The 18,030-nt window shown below is 40.3% G+C and overlaps 1 protein-coding gene across 4 annotated transcripts in view; it reads right to left on the reverse strand.

The window, feature by feature from the left end:
- Window positions 1–18,030, reverse strand: part of Fars2 (phenylalanyl-tRNA synthetase 2, mitochondrial) — a 456,276-nt gene that overhangs the window by 193,504 nt on the left and 244,742 nt on the right. For all 4 annotated transcript variants that reach the window (XM_028881642.1, XM_028881606.2, XM_028881625.2 and 1 more), the window contains one exon: window positions 586–746. In XM_028881642.1, the coding sequence (XP_028737475.1) occupies window positions 586–746 (161 nt within the window). The remainder of the gene's footprint in view (window positions 1–585; window positions 747–18,030) is intronic.

Genomic DNA, 18,030 nt, shown 5'->3' on the forward strand with positions numbered 1-18,030 from the left:
TTTGAATGGCACTGGCTACATGAAGGGTAGGCTTTCTGATCTTGACTTATGTCTTAGAGTTTCTATTGCTGTGAAGAGACACCATTGCCACAGCAACTTTTATACAGGAAAACATTTAATTCAGGCTGGCTTAGAGTTTCAGAGGTTTAGTCCAATATCTTCATGGTGGCATGCAAACAGACTTGGTGCTGGAGAAGTAGTTGAGAGTTCTACATCTTGATCCACATGCAGCAGAAGCAACTGTGTCATTGGGCATGGCTTGAGCATGGCACCACAAAGCCTGGCTTCACAGTGACACATTTCCTCCAATAAAGCCATACCTCCTAATAGTGACACTCTCCCTATGGACCAAGCACTTAAACACCTGAGTCTATGCAGCCATACCTATTCAAACCACCACAACTTAAAGAAATACCCATAGATTTGTTTCAATGATGACTTCAAAACCCATCAAGTTGATGGTAAAGATCGTCACCCTGATTTTTACAATGTTATTTAAAAATTCAAGTTTTCAAGTAGAAGATCCTCCTGTATTTTGATGACCATTTTTTATCAACATTATCCTAATTCTTACAATTATCTTACCTGAAACTTGACCGTCTGATTGATGTCTGATAGGCGGAACTGCTTCAGGAAGCGCTCGTCCTCACTCCAGAAGAGGCGGATGTCAGGGATATCGTAGAGGATCATAGCCAGTCTTTCTAACCCCAGGCCAAAAGCCCAGCCAATTTGATCTTGAGCACCAGCTGTGAGGAGAAACAAAGGAAAAGTCTGTTTAGGAAAGCACCAAGATCACACAGATGCCTGGTGCACTCCGATGAAGATTGGCAATGCCTTAGTGGCAGGGCTGAAGAGTACTATGGACTCACCTAAGACAATGTTCAATCGCACTTTTTCCTTTGTTCCACACTTATATCCCCAGGAAGCCTTCTGGGATCATACCAGCTGGGGGAGTCTTTAACTTCTCAATAGAGGTCAAAGGGGAGGTTTGTTTTCCATGTTTCTCCTTTCTTCCCTCCCTCCCACACCCTCTATGTATACATTTGGGTGCATTTGTGTGTAAAGGTGAATGTGTTTCTGTTGAGGCCAGAGGTCAACAAGAAGTACCTTTCTAAGTCCCTTTTGTACCTTATTTTTTAAAGATTTATTTATTTTTATTTTATGTGTATGGCTGTCTTGCCTGCATGTATGTCTGTGCACTACACACATATAGTACTCACAGAGGCTGAAAGAGAGCATCAGAGCCTCCGGACCTGGAGCTCCAGGTGGTTGTGAGCTGCCAGATGGGTGCTAGGACCTGACCCTGGGTCCTCTGCAGGAATAAAAAGTGTTCTTAACCATTGCCAACCTCTATACCTTATTTTGGAAATAGAGTCTCTTAATGAACCTAAAACTCGCTGATTCAGACACTGGCTGGACAGGAAGTCCCAGAAATCCTCCTGTCTTCATCTTCCCAGCATTGGGATGACAAGCATTCGCTGTCATGCCTGGTTTTTCACTTAAGTACTGGGGATCCAGTCAGGTCCTCATGCTAGCATAGCAAATACTTTACCAACAGAGGCATCACCGCAGCTCCATGTCCAAGCCCTGGCTCCTACCTCTGAATTAGGATTTTCTGTAACCTGTGTTTGCTCCGATTCAAACATTAAGTACCCTATATGCACACCTTAAGAGAAAGGAAGACAAGATCTCTCCCTAAGTAATTTACTATATAGAGAGAAGTCTTCACAATGTGTCACAGCAGATGGCTGACATTCAGAAAACAGTATCAGGCCTTTAAGAACTGGGCACATGCCCCCATCCCTAACCCAGAAGCTATTGCCAATTGATAACCACTTGAAAATGAAAATTTAGTTTTCTCTAAGGGAGTCTCGCTGGGGAAACAAATTACTCTTAAGGGTAGACTGCATGCCAAGCAGTAGATGGTACAGAAAATTAACTCAATGGCATCTTTGTAGATTCCTTGTCTCATAATGTCATATCAGGGCTTTTTTTTTTCATTAATTCTCTCTCATTCTCTCCCTCTTCCCCCCCCCCCCCAATCATAGAGGTCCTTTGCATATATATTATGTCTTCTAGTGTTATGTTTTTATGGCATTCCCGAGTGTATGAATGAGTCTCTGCATCTATATCTGTTTCTTGTGCTGTTTCTTGGGATCTCTTTTTGTTTGTTTGTTTTTTCCTATTGTGATGTGTTTGGTTTTGTTTTATCATTATATATTATATTATATTATATTATATCATATCATATCATATCATATCATATCATATCATATTATAATCCCTTAGAAACCTGTTTGTTTTTTAATGAGAGATAGAAAGGGGGTGGATTTGGATGAGACGGGAGGTGGGGAGGAACTGGGAAGAGAGGGCAGGGAAACTGTAATTAGGGTATGTTATATGAAAAAAACTCAATAAACACTTCACCTTTTTAAAAATATCATATCTTTATCCTTCATAAGCTATCTCAAGAATGTGGGGAGAGCAAGCAAGCAGCTGGGAAATGTGTATCCAAAAGCATTTATTCCAAAGGTAATGTGTCCTGTTCAGATTATGATACAGTCATGAATTTTAAAGCTGTATTTCACATATATGAGGCATAATAAAAAATGATATAAAGTAAATGATATAAAGTACTATGTGGAGGAAGGCATAGGAGCCCTTCATACATCTAGAAAAGCTTATGTAAAGAGCTCATAAAAGGAATGGCATTCCAAGTGAACACCAGTGATGAACAGGGTCCCATGGTAGTCAGAGGTGGCCCCAAGACCCCCACCTCCATGTACATGTCCTAGAGAAAGCCCTCCCTGAGTGTGGTAAGGCCCCATAAAGGATGAGATTTCATGCCTGTGATTAGCCTGTTTTATATAAGGCAGCCATATGGTCTTTAAAGCTTTAAGGATCTGCCAGAGGAAATGAGAACCTCATTCCTATTATCCTAAGGAACAAATTACCCCAATACCCTGGTGTGCTGAGAAGTTGGCTTCTGAACTCCAGATGAGTTTTCTACCAATGCCTATTTCAACATGATTATACTCTTCATTGTCTGGCCAAAAGGCTTTGTCGAGGGGATAGAGAGATGTCTCAGTGGCTAACTGCATGTACTTACTTTGTAGAGGACTACAGTTTGATTCCCAGCACCCACATTAGGCAACTCACAACACCTATAACATTAACGGAATCTGACAACTCTATCCCCCCAGACATCTGTAATCACACCCTCCCTCCCCCATACACACCTTCTTTTCAAAAAATATCAAAGGTTGCTTAGGTTGTGACACCCAATCATCATGGAAGGTTTCAAGGAAAAGGATGGTTTGTTGAGCTGTAACAAATTTCATTTATAAAACACTTTCTTTTGGTCCCATCTAGACTTATATCTGAAATACACTCAGTACTATATCATGGTTCATTAAATTATTAAGACAATGCCAGGAATGTCTGTTAGGAATACTGGTTACCAAACACAGTCTTCTACAAGAGGCTTCAAGAAATAAATAGATCTCAGATCTAAGAAAATTCCTGTGAGTCTTATGAACAGAAAAGGCTTCCTCCAGAACAACTGGGCTGTTTTTAACTTTGAGGATGCCATGCATTACATAATTGGACATAATAATTCACTTTTTATTTCACTCTCATGGAAACTTAGAGCCAAACATGTATATCCACTCAACAACTGAAAAATAAATACCCAGGATGTAAGTCTATGTGAATTCTACCCCAGTTTTATTTTCATATCCTGATTTCCATGTTGCCCTGATTATTTCAACTATTTGTTTTATCCTCTTCTATGTGTTTTACAAGGTGCTTCAAATTATTTGTGGGAGAGAGCAAGCCATAAATAAACAACACTGGCCGGGCGGTGGTGGCGCACGCCTTTAATCCCAGCACTCGGGAGGCAGAGCCAGGCGGATCTCTGTGAGTTCGAGGCCAGCCTGGGCTACCAAGTGAGCTCCAGGAAAGGCGCAAAGCTACACAGAGAAACCCTGTCTCGAAAATCAAAAAAAAAAAATAAATAAAAATAAAAATAAAAAATAAACAACACTGAAAACCAGTGTCAGTTAAAGTGGGGACAATCTTGGGCTCTTTGGCATACTTGGCTGGAATGGACTGACAGGTGTTCAAGGTGGGACAGAGCTTACAGTAGGATTCCCCCTCATTCTAGAATCATAGACTGCAGGAAGACAGCCACCAGAAGAGAGAACTCAATGCAGATGGGCATCCTTACCAACAGAACCCTTGCTATGAGAGGCACCCAGACATTCTAATAAATGCCATTCTGCAATGACTGAACATCCTGTGAAAGGATGTTTTCATATTTTCATTGTTGCTGAACATCTTTACAAGAAGGCCAGTCATGCAGGAGAGGAAAAGAATGTGTGGGAGTCCCGAGAAGGGGAAGTTAAGGAAAGAGAGGAAGAGTAGGAGCTAGGCAATAGAAGAGAAGACAGCAAGATATGACCCCTGTGGAAGTAGAGAAACAAAATTGATCTTATGCTTTTAGATGATTCTAACCCATGGATGAGCATATGAGATGGCTGGCCCTCCAGGCCCTTGCCTCTACAGTTACTGAGGAGAAGGATTGAAATACTACCTGGTGCTTATTAGAAGATGATACTTCAGGAGCAGATTTCCCTTCAGAGATTACAACATAAAAACAAAGATTATAAAACTAAAGATAAATTTTAAAGTAAAATATAATTCCAGAGTAGAGGAAGCTAGAAAAAGCACACAAATTGATACTCCCACTGAACAGTGGAAAATTGCTCCCTTCTTTCCTCAGAAGCAGAGAGGTACTTTACTCTTTAATCTACAATTCTTCATCAATGGCCTATTTAACCCTGGGAGACAGAATAGAATCTTCATTAGGGATATAATTTAGGTCTAAAGAATGGCTCAGTGGGGCATGGGCTGATTTTCCAAAGGCTCTGAATTTGGATCTCAGTACCCATACCTCACACCTAGCAGCTCACACCATCTGTAATACAGCTCCAGGAGATCCAGAGCCCTCTTCTGCCTCTGTGGGCATCTTGACTCACATGCACCTGGCAGCCGCATAGTCACATGCATACATACAAATAAAGACAAATCTTTCAAAAACTGTAATTACTAAAGCGTTCATGGTCTCCTTTTATAGTTTTGCATTCTTAGCCCTTGCCATCCTAACAAATGGTGGTATGCAATCTTGGCTCTCATAAAAAAAAAAAAAAAAGTAAAGGAATTCCCAGAAGACAATTTCTTCAGCATTTAAAACATGAGAGTAAAAATTCATTAAAACTAAAGATAATAGAGTTTTAAAGTAAAGTAAAATTTCAGAAGGGCATGCTTAGTAAATAAACACACACACACACACACACACACACACACACACACACACACACTGACACAAACCAATAGCCCTTATGAACACAAATGCATAAATCCTCAACAAATTACTAGCAAACTAAATTCAGCAGCATATTAAAAGGATTATATACCATGATCATATGGGACTTGTGCAGGAATGCATGTTAAGGGTAATTCAAAATATAAGACCCAGTGAAAGTAATATAGCCAGCTAGTAGAAAAATGTGGGGAAATGCACACTATTATCATAATTAATGCCAAAAAAGCACTTGTTAAAATGCAACACTCTTTCATGATTAAATAGATTTCCAAAAATTAGATCACAATGGAATTTCCTCCACATGAAAAAGATTGTGCATGAATAACTCATAGTTGACATCATATTGAGTCGTGAAGAAGTGACAGGGTGTTAGTTACCCCACTTCTACTCACAGAGTACTGACAGTTCTAAACAGAAAAAGTAGGCAAGAACAAGGGATAAAAGATACCCATTTAGAAATTACAAAACATAATTATCTATTTATAGATGACACAATTTTCTGTGTAGAAAACTTTAATGAGTCCATGAAAAAACATGAACTTACAAATTTAGAAAAGTTGAGTAATACATAACCAAAATTGCAAAAATATATAATCAAATTGCAAAAATCAATTACACATCCAAATATCAATAATGAAAAGCTTAAAAACAAAGCTTTATTTACAAGAGCATCAAGAACAAAGTAGTTCGAGCTTGGCAAAACACTGCCTTTACTTGCTGAGCCATCTTGTCTGCCCCCCAGCTGACACTTTATTCAAAAGCTAAAATAGGTTAGAAATCTAAATTTAAGGCTTAAAAGCTTAAAACTCTTAAAAAAAAATAGGGGAAAAATATCGTCCTCTGCTTCCAAAAGCACAGGCAACCAAACAAAGAAGCCGAGTCACATTAACATTTAGAATAATTTTTTTTTAACATCAAGACACTTCAGGAATGTGAAACAATAACCCCATAACCTACAGAATGGCAGAAAAGATTTGTCAGGGGTCTGACAAAGGTTGATTGTTCAAGGTAAAAAAAGGAGTCTCCATAGCACAACCACAGACAACCCTATTGAAAAAGAGGCAACCATTTGCACAAATCCCCCAATACACAAGTGGTCAACATGGTAAGATGCTTAACATTATTAGTAATTAGGAAGTTCAAATTAAACTACAATGAGAAACTACTTAACACATATAATAATAAAAACAAAAAGTTTTGGTGGCTCCTAAGACGTCACTGAGTTAGGGCTGGGGGGCAAGAGCTCAGATGTACAGCACTCATCTAACATGTACAATGTCTGGGGTCGATTCTTAATACAGACAAAAAATGTTATAGCTTCATAATATGTCATAGTAATGCATTCAGTCTCCCTTCTCTCCAGTTCTCTCTTCCTTCCCCTACTTAATCAATTGCATACTGGTGTTCAGTAGTATTGATCTGAGCCAAATGGTGGAAATAACTAACGTTCATTTCAACAGATGAAGGTTTGAGCAAAATGCATGATTTACATATAACAGAATACGATTTGGCTAGAAAAATAATGATGTTCTGACACATTGCATAGCAATGGTGACTTTTGTAAGTAGTATGTTACACAAAGAAGCCAGGCACAAAATGTATGGTGTCTAGAAAAGAAAAAAACTCAGGAAGACAGCAAGCTGATTAGTAATTTGCAGGATGGGAGGGATGACTGGGGAGTTCTTGCTTGATGGCTAGAGAGCTGCTGATGGAGGAGGTGAAACTATTTGGAAAACAGTGGTGAAATGTACAGTTCAAACAGGCCAACAAGGCAAGCTTTATATACTTACTACATAAAGTATTTTATATTATTAAATAAAAAACAAATTAAAAATTTTAACAGCTCTGAACTCTATGATGTGGTTCACTTTAAAGGACTTAAGTGAGGTTCTAATGTAAGTAAATGCTCAACAAAATACAAATTATAGCAGAATGAGTAATTTTAATATTGAACAACAAAACTAGACATAAATCTGTTGAGTGTTCTCTGCTGTGGTCTCTGGTCTCTATGAACTTGGAAGGACACAGGTACATCCAACCTTGATGCAATTGATGTGACATCTGCACATATCTGTTTGGATGTCCCTTTCTCAGGGAGGCCTCCCCAACTGCACCTGACAAACAGGTGCAGACATGTCCCCCAACACATATGCTAACCCCTGCTGCTGCCTGCTACTTCACAAAACACCACCTTACCCCATCCCTCCTATAGTTCCAAGTCCTTATTTGGCACCAGAATTACAAGATACCTTGGACAGCATCTTAGCCTCCTAATCACTGACATAGCTCTAGGAGCTCCCAGGCATTTGGCATGTAACTAATGCTCAATAAGAATCAAAAAGAGATAACAGGATTCGATGAAAGAAAGACATCTCAAAACCTTTTCCATTTTCACTTTACTTGCTTCATGGAAATGGATGGTATCATGTTATTACAAATGTAAACTATTGCTGCCCCCGACTTCCCTTCTGGTCCAGAGGTGAGTACCCGGGTCCAACCCGGACCCCATCCCTGGGTACCAGCCACTCCGGGAAGACCTGCCCAACTTGGCACCAGGTTCTGGCCACCGGGCAGCTCCCCTTCTAGCCCCACCGGGAGGGATCCCCTTTTCCAAGCCCCCCGGCAGCCCCTGCAATCTCCGCGCCCTGCCCCCACGCCCATCTGCCCGCGACTCCAGCCACTTCCTGAGACTTAGAGACCGGCCCCCAGCTCCCAGCCTGCCCCCGATTGCCATTCTCGACCAGAGCCTGCCCCCGACTTCCCTTCTGGACCAGAGAGTTGGACAAGAGAACTCCCTTTTGGACAAGAGAGAGAGTCTTCCTGAATCTGTCAGCTCTTTCTGAAACAAGTACACTGATAAGACGAAGAAGGAACCACAAGGAGATGGGCAGACGTCAAGGCAGAAGTACATACAGCAAAATGAAGAGCAATACAGCATCACCAGAACCTAGCCCGCCTCCAACATCTAGACCTGAACACCAAAAATTGGAAAAAGCAGAAGAAAGTAGCCTTATGAGTAACTTCATGAAGAAGGTAGAGGCTTGTGTAGAGGAAAAGACAAGAAAATTGGAAGAACGCTGTAAACAACTAGAGGAAAGGGCAAACAAATTAGAAGAAAACAATAAAGCCCTCCAAGAAAACAATAAAGTCCTGGAAGAAAACATTAAAGTCCTGGAAGAAAACAATAAAGCACTGAAAGAAAATCATGAAAAAGCAATGAAACAAACAAAGGAAACAGTCCAAGAACTGAAAAGGGAAATTGAAAAAATAAAGAAGACACAAACAGAGGGAATGCTGGAAATAGAAAACCTGAGTAAAAGATCAGGAACTTCGGATGCAAGTATAACCAACAGAATGCAAGAGGTGGAAGAGAGGATTTCTGGCATTGAAGATACAGTAGAAGAAATAGTTTCATCAGTCGAAGGAAACACTAAAGCCAACAAAGTCATGAACCAAAATGTCCAAGAAATCTGGGACACCATGAAAAGACCAAACCTACGAATTATAGGGATAGAAGAAGGTGAAGAATACCAACTCAAAGGCACAGAAAATATATTCAACAAAATTATAGAAGAAAACTTTCCCAACTTAAAGAAGGAAATGCCTATGAAGATACAAGAAGCCTATAGAACACCAAACAGACTAGACCCCCCAAAAAAGTCCCCTCGACACATAATAATTAAGCAACTAAATGTACAGAATAAAGAAAGAATATTAAGAGCAGCCAAGGAAAAAGGCCAAGTGACCTATAAAGGTAAACCCATCAGAATAACACCCGATTTCTCAATGGAGACTTTGAAAGCCAGAAGGACCTGGACAGATGTAATGCAGACACTAAGAAACCATGGATGTCAGCCCAGACTAATATACCCAGCAAAACTTTCAATCATCATAGACGGAAGGAACAAGACATTCGAAGACAAAGCCAGATTTAAACAATACCTATCCACAAACCCAGCCCTACAGAAAGCACTAGAAGGAAAATTCCAACCGAAGGAACTCAGATACACACTTGAAAACACAGGCAATAGATAAAGCCACAACAGTAAACCCCAAAGAAGGGAAGTACACACACACTACCACCAAAAATAACAGGGATGAACAATCACTGGTCGTTAATATCCCTTAATATCAACGGACTTAATTCACCTATAAAAAGACATAGACTTACAGAATGGATACGAAAGCAGAACCCAACTTTCTGCTGCATACAAGAAACACATCTCAAATTCAAAGACAGACACTACCTAAGAATAAAAGGCTGGGAAAAGACTTTCCAATCAAATGGTCTTAAGAAACAAGCAGGGGTAGCCATCCTGATATCCAACAAAATAGACTTCAAACTAAAATCAATCAAAAGAGATAAAGAAGGACATTACATATTCATCACAGGAAAGATCCACCAAGATGAAGTTTCAATTCTGAACATTTATGCCCCAAACACAAGGGCACCCACATATGTAAAAGAAACATTACTAAAGCTTAAACCACATATAAAACCCCACACATTAATAGTGGGAGATCTCAACACCCCACTTTCACCACTGGACAGATCTCCCAAATCGAAACTTAACAGAGAAATAAAGGACTTAACTGATGTCATGACCCAATTGGACCTAATAGATATCTACAGAACATTCCATCCTAACAAGAAAGAATATACATTCTTCTCAGCACCCCATGGAACTTTCTCTAAAATTGACCACATACTTGGCCACAAAGCAAATCTCAACAGATACAAAACAATTAGAATAACCTCCTGTGTTCTATCAGACCACCATGGGTTAAAGTTAGATCTCAACAACAACAAAAACTACAGAAAACCTACAATCTCATGGAAACTGAATAATGCTCAACTAAATCACCAATGGGTTAAGGAAGAAATAAAGAAAGAAATTAAAGACTTCCTAGAGATCAATGAAAATGAAGACACCACATACCCAAACTTATGGGACACTATGAAAGCAGTGCTAAGAGGGAAATTCATAGCACTAAATGCCCACATAAAGAAGTTGGAGAAATCTCACACTAGTGACTTAACAGCACACCTGAAAGCTCTAGAACAGGAAGAAGCAAAGTCTCCCAGGAAGAATAGACGCCAGGAAATTATCAAAGTGAGAGGTGAAATTAATAAATTAGAAACTAAGAGAATAAAACAAAAAATTAATGAAACAAAGAGTTGGTTCTTTGAGAAAATCAACAAGATAGACAAGCCCTTATCCAAACTAACCAAAAGACAGAGAGAGAGAATCCAAATCAACAAAATCAGAAATGAAAAGGGGACATAACAACAGACATTGAGGAAATCCAGAGAATTATAAGGTCATATTTCAAAAACCTCTACTCCACAAAACTGGAAAACCTAAAAGAAATGGACATTTTTCTGGATAAGTACCACATACCTAAGTTAAATCAAGACCAGATAAACTATTTAAATAGCCCAATAACCCCTAAGGAAATAGAAACAGTCATTAAAAGTCTCCCAACCAAAAAAAGTCCAGGACGAGATGGTTTCAGTGCAGAATTCTACCAGATCTTCAAAGAAGAGTTAATACCAATACTCTCTAAATTGTTCCACATAATAGAAACAGAAGGAACATTACCAAACTCCTTTTATGAGGCTACAATTACCCTGATTCCTAAACCAAACAAGGATACAACAAAGAAAGAGAACTACAGACCGTTCTCCCTCATGAACATTGATGCAAAAATACTCAATAAAATATTGGCAAACAGACTCCAAGAACACATCAGAACAATTATCCACCATGATCAAGTAGGCTTCATATCAGGGATGCAAGGGTGGTTCAACATACGAAAGTCCATAAACGTAATACACCATATAAACAAACTCAAAGAAAAAAACCACATGATCATCTCACTAGATGCAGAAAAGGCATTTGACAAAATCCAGCACCCCTTCATGATAAAAGTCTTGGAGCGATCAGGAATACGGGGAACATACCTAAACATAATAAAGGCAATATATAGCAAACCAACAGCCAACATCAAATTAAATGGAGAGAAACTCAAAGCAATTCCACTAAAATCAGGAACGAGGCAAGGCTGTCCACTCTCCCCATACTTATTCAATATAGTACTTGAAGTTCTAGCCAGAGCAATAAGACAACATAAGGAGATTAAGGGGATACAAATTGGAAAGGAAGAAGTCAAGCTTTCCCTATTTGCAGATGACATGATAGTATACTTGAGGGACCCCAAAGATTCCACCCAGGAATTGATAAAGCTTATAAACACCTTCAGCAACATAGCAGGATACAAGATCAACTCAAAAAAATCAGTAGCCTTCCTATATACAATGGACAAAGAAGATGAGAAGACAATTAGAGATACATCACCCTTTACAATAGCCAAAAATGACATAAAATACCTTGGGGTAACACTAACCAAGCAAGTGAAGGACCTATAAGACAAGAAATTTAAGTCCCTGAAAAAAGAAATTGAAGAAGATGTCAGAAAATGGAAAGATCTCCCATGCTCATGGATAGGCAGGGTTAACATAGTAAAAATGGCAATCTTACCAAAAGCAATCTACAGATTCAATGCAATCCCCATCAAAATATCAACACAATTCTTCACAGACCTGGAAAGAATAATACTCAACTTCATATGGAAAAACAAAAAACCCAGAATAGCTAAAAGAAACCTGTACAATAAAACAATTTCTGGAGGCATCACAATCCCTAACTTCAAGCTCTACTATAGAGCTACAGTAATAAAAACAGCTTGGTATTGGCATAAAAACCGACATGTGGACCAATGGAATCGAATTGAAGACCCTGACATTAACCCACACACCTATGGACATATAATTTTTGACAAAGAAGCCAAAAGTGTACAATGGAAAAAAGAAAGCATCTTCAACAAATGGTGCTGGCATAACTGGATATCAACATGTAGAAGGCTGCAAATAGATCCATATCTGTCACCGTGCACAAAACTTAAGTCCAAGTGGATCAAAGACCTCAACATAAATCCAGCTACTCTAAACCTGCTAGAAGAGAAAGTAGGAAGTAATCTTGAACGCATTGGCATAGGAGATCACTTTCTAAATATAACACCAGTAGCGCAGACACTGAGACAAACAATCAATCAATGGGACCTCCTGAAACTGAGAAGCTTCTGTAGAGCAAAGGATACGGTCAACAAGGCAAAGCGACAGCCTACAGAATGGGAAAAGATCTTCACCAACCCCACAGGTGACAGAGGACTGATATCCAGAATATATAAGGAACTCAAGAAATTAGACATCAAAACGACCAACAGTCCAATTGAGAAATGGGCTTTAGAATTAAACAGAGAATTCTCAACAGAGGAAACCCAAATGGCTGAAAGACATTTAAGGAATTGCTCAACATCCCTAATCATCAGGGAAATGCAAATCAAAACAACTCTGAGATACCACCTTACGCCTGTCAGAATGGCTAAGATCAAAAACACTGAAGACACTTTATGCTGGAGAGGTTGTGGAGCTAGAGGAACTCTCCTCCACTGCTGGTGGGAATGCAAGCTTGTACAACCACTTTGGAAATCAATATGGCGCTTTCTTAGAAAATTGGGAATCAATCTCCCCCAAGATCCAGCTATACCACTTTTGGGCATATACCCAAGAAGTGCTCAATCATACCACAAGAGCACTTGCTCAGCTATGTTCATATCAGCATTGTTTGTAATAGCCAAATCCTGGAAACAACCTAGATGCCCTTCAACTGAAGAATGGATAAATAAATTGTGGCACATATACACAATGGAATACTACTCAGCAGAGAAAAACAATGACATCATACGGTTTGCAGACAAATGGATCGATCTAGAAAAAATCATCCTGAGTGAGGTGACCCAGACTCAGAAAGACAAATATGGTATGTACTCACTCATAGGAAGATGCTAGATGTGGAACAAGGATGACTGGACTGCTACTCACATCACCAGTGAGGCTACCTGGAAAACGGGACCCCAAAAAAAGACACGGAGAAATGGATGAGATCTACATGAACAGCCTGGTCATGAGTGGGAACAATGAAGAGCGACGATCGAGGGAAAGGGAGTGGGAGATCCTAGCTGGATCAAGAAAAGAGAGGAGAACAACGAATAGGAGACCATGGTAAATGAAGATCACATGAGAAGGGGAGGAAGCAGAGAGCTAGGGAGGCCCACGGAGATCCACAAAGATACCCCCACAAAAGACTGCTGGCAATGGTCGAGAGACGGCAGGAACTGACCTACTCCAGTGATGGGATGGCCAGACACCCTGTTAGTTGTGCCATAAACCCCATCCAAGGAAGGTCTGAGGAATCTGGATGCAGACATCCACGGCTGGGCCCCTGGTGGAGCACTGGAAGTCTAATTAGTGAGAAAGAAGAGGGTTTATATGAGCGAGAATTGTTGAAGCCAGGGTTGGATAAAGCACAGGGACAAATAACCAAATGAATGGAAGCACAGGATCTATGAACCAAAGGCTGAGGGGCCCCCAACTGGATCAGGCCCCTGAACGGGTGAGACAGTCATTTGGCTTGATCTGTTTGGGAGGCAGCTGTGTGTTGGTGCCGGGTCCTGGGCTTGCTGCATGAGTTGGCTGTTTGAATCCTGGGACCTATGCAGAGACACTTGGCTTGGTCTGGGAGGGGGGGACTGGTCCTGGCTGGACTGAGTCTACCAGGTCGATCCCGGTCCTCGGGGGAGACCTTGATCTGGAGGAGGTGGGAATGAGGGGTGGGGTGGGGGAGGGGGAGGGGGGGCGAGAGTGAGAGAACAGGGGAATCTGTGGCTATTATGTTGAACTAAATGATGTTGTAAAATAAATTTACTTAATAAAAAAAATTAAAAAAAAAACAAATGTAAACTATTTTTATATTCCTGTTTAAGATAATTTGTATATTGATACAAATACAGAACTATATTTGTTATAATGTACATATATTTCTACTCTTACTTGAAATATTTGTATATTGATGCAAATGTAAATTTATATCTGTCATACTTTATGTATGTTCTACTTCTGTTTAGGATATTCTGTATATTGATATATATTTAAGATTATTGTCATATTGTATATTGCACTATATATTCCTACCTCTGTTATTAATATCTTGTGTATTGTCACAATTTTGAAGTCATTGTTCTTTACCATACATTTGCTTATAGACTGTTTACCTTGTTTACATGAAGCCTTAGTCCTTAGGTTATTTCGGTAGATAAGACTTATACATTTATAGTCACCTATGCTTGTCATCTCTATAGTTACGTTAGTTAGGTTATCCAGATTTACAGATACATAGGTCAGATGGACAGGTAATCTTCAAACACTTCATAGACTAGAGAATATGGCATTTAAATAACTTAGAATTCTGTTGATGTGAAAGACACAACTGCTCCTGGCAGCAGCAATTTGATCCTGAGAGAATGTTGGGCTTCTAAGACATTTCCATTTGGAAATTTGTCTTCTTGGCACAAAATGGCCTACTGGGCAAAGATCTGCCCTTGCCTCGACTGCTGACAGTACAAATGCAATGTTGTCCTTTCTGGACAAGCGGGACACAAGGAAAGCGATCACTGTACTCTGCCAAGACAGGGTAAGATGGTCTTTCAGAATTCCTGCTTCTGAAAATGATCTGTCAGATACTCTAGGCCTGTAGCCAATTTGAATGCACCAACAATGCTGAGAAACATTAGGTGACTGTCCAGGCTACCAGCTGTCTTGGTCTACTCTTGCAAGATTCCCAAAAGTTGCTTGCATCCATCTACCATTTCTCAGGTACCATTATCTTCCTTCTCAGGTCTTTGATGGGACTGAAGACTAGCAGTTATATTTACAACTTTGTGTGTGTGTGTGTGTGTGTGTGTGTGTGTGTGTGTGTGTGTGTGTGTGTGTGTGTAATATCTTAGATAGAACATATTAAGTATTAGATTCAGGTTCTTTAGGATAGGACACCTTTTGGAATGATCTTTGTAACATATCATTTACCTGCACTCTAGACTTCTCTGAATTTTAGCATGTGTTTCTTGCTTGATATTGTTCGCATTGATTGTAGTTCCATCTTATCTAGGTCATTATCCCTCATTACTCCTGGATAATATTTGATAACCATTCCTTTGTATATAGTCTTGTATTAAGTTAGAACCTCCTTATTTAGACAAAAAGGGGGAGATGTAGTGGGTAGCCATTCCAGCTTTGGTCTGGAAGTTCCAACCCCCATTGAGGCTTCGGTAACTATCACGCCTACAAGGCAGGGCCACGGGAGGGCCCTGAAGACTTGAGATTGGGATGTGCTGCTCTCTTCCTGTTTGGATGCTGGACGCTAGAGGTAGATTGTGGAGAGTTCTCCAGAGAACACTGCCGGACTGCGCTGTGTCTTTCCCAGAACCCGCAACCTACCTATCCCTTCATTTGTAAGTTACACCATTAAATAAATCTCCCTTTTAACTATGTGGAGTAGCCTTAATAATTTCACCAATAGTATCACAGAGAATTTCATATTTAACAGCAAGCTTTCAGTTATTTTCTGTTGTTTCCAAGAGATTTTATTGATCATATATACTATGAGGTGACATTTTAACAGAAGTGACAACCTTTTAAAGACAAAGTCTCTCATTGACCAGACTTGCCTCAAACTCACTATAAAGCCAAGGGATGTTTCTAAACTCCTGGTCTTCCTATCCCTGTAAAGTGGTTGGATTACAGGTGTGAGCTACTATGACGAGCTAGAAGCAAATTTATTTTTTCATTTACTTCTTGTTAAAGGCAGGCCATATCACCAAGTCTCAGCAGCTGGAGCCACACAGATAACCTCAGAGATGCCACTCCAGAGGCAACATCACACAGAGGAGAAGGGAACACTCGGGAGAAGTGTCCAAGTTCCTCATTCTCCCAGCTCCCCACAGCTTACAGGTGGGCTGTGACATGGGCATGCACACAAGCTTCCCTCCTGCTTTACCTTCTTCCCCAGAAACTGGCTTGTTCACTGCTTTCTATACACTGATTATTTTTTTTTTCACAAGGTCAAGGGCTAAGGGAAAAATTTAAATCATTACATATTAAAATGAGTTTTTACACTATATTAAGTATATATTTCCTTTTTGGGGGGGGAGTCAAAAGGGAAGGAATGTGGGAAATCTCCCAACTTCAGGGAACATGTACCCTAGATAAATGCCACACAAAACACTGAAACAACAAATCAATTACTATGCATATATTTTATGGAATGCCACCAATTCCAGGGCATTTCATCCATACTGCCCTGATTTTATGCCTCACAACGAAGCCATGGAAACAGCCAGATTGGTATCTAGGCTTTATCAATGTTGGAACTCAGATCTATGGACAGCTGAAGTACACACCCAGTGGTTGGTTCCCCAGATTCATGTTGAAACTAACTTAGAGGGCTGCCTAAGGTCTTTCCAAACACCTAAGAGCTACATCCATCTGTGAGCCTTCTATTTTGGAAGTGCTTGTTTCCAGACTGACTTTGTCATAGTCCAGGAAAGTTAGCAAAATGGCTTACAAAAGGAGGTGCTCAGATGTACCAGGAGACTTCTTTGTTGGGGTTGGCTACTCCAAAAATAACCTATATGCTGAATATACACACAGAACTCATCCTGGGTGAGTGAACAGGACTAGTGCATAACAGTGGCACTGGATAAAAGCTATTGCCTCCCTGGATCATTAGTTACAATGATCATCACAGGAAAGGCAAGCAGCACATTGCCCAGAGAGACACTGTGTACACAGAGGCAGGACTAGAAGGGCCTATGCAGCAACATCAATTTTCATTTCTCATCTTCCTACCTAGGATGCGGTCCTTGGCTTCCTCCATTCAGCTACACTTCTTCAACCAGTTCCTTTGGGACAGGCCACTGGATGATTGACTTCTCCAGCTGAGCCTCAAGATCGATCTCCTGCCTGAAAAATTTCTCTAGCTGTATATACCCTTGGCCCCACACACTTCTGTCAATAAGTCCTTCACATGATCCAAAGGCAGACTTTTCTTTAAAAGTTTCTCATAGTCTGGAGCAGACGGTGGCCTGGCCATGAAAAGTTTTCCTTAGCACATTTTGCACTGTACACTACTCACAGTGCACAAACACTATCATCTATCTCAAGGAACTTACTTTAGCCCAGGCCCTTTCTTTACTGGGTCCAGAATTTGGATTTCTATTCCTAAAAGAAACATAAGTTTCTGGGGCACACGCCAATCAATAGTACATAAAGCAACTGCCAGAGAGACTGTCCTTTACAGGCATCCTCGATTTCCCCAAGGGACTTGGAACACAGGAATTTTCACCCTTTTGATCCCTTAGAATTTAATCCAGGTGTAGTATGGTTAGCCTTCCCAGCTGCTAGCACACTCTGTGCAATTTGGATAGTGATGTGCCAAACCCCAAGGGCCTGATTTCCTATTCAAATACCTGCTCTAGGAAAAGACATGGCAATGGGCAGATAGAAAGAGAAAGCTGCTGTGACATTCACAAGCTAGAGTTTATCCTTGGGTAAAGTACCCTTTGGAACTCTCCTCTTCCATACCACATTAGCTACTGTCACTTGAGAGTACAATGATAAGATTGTACGAGCCAGCAAGTACAGGAGTCAACAAGCTGGTGGCTGGATGCCAGTGGACTGAGCAGGT

The sequence above is a fragment of the Peromyscus leucopus genome, chromosome 5 (assembly GCF_004664715.2).
Source record: "Peromyscus leucopus breed LL Stock chromosome 5, UCI_PerLeu_2.1, whole genome shotgun sequence".
Taxonomy (NCBI): domain Eukaryota; kingdom Metazoa; phylum Chordata; class Mammalia; order Rodentia; family Cricetidae; genus Peromyscus; species Peromyscus leucopus.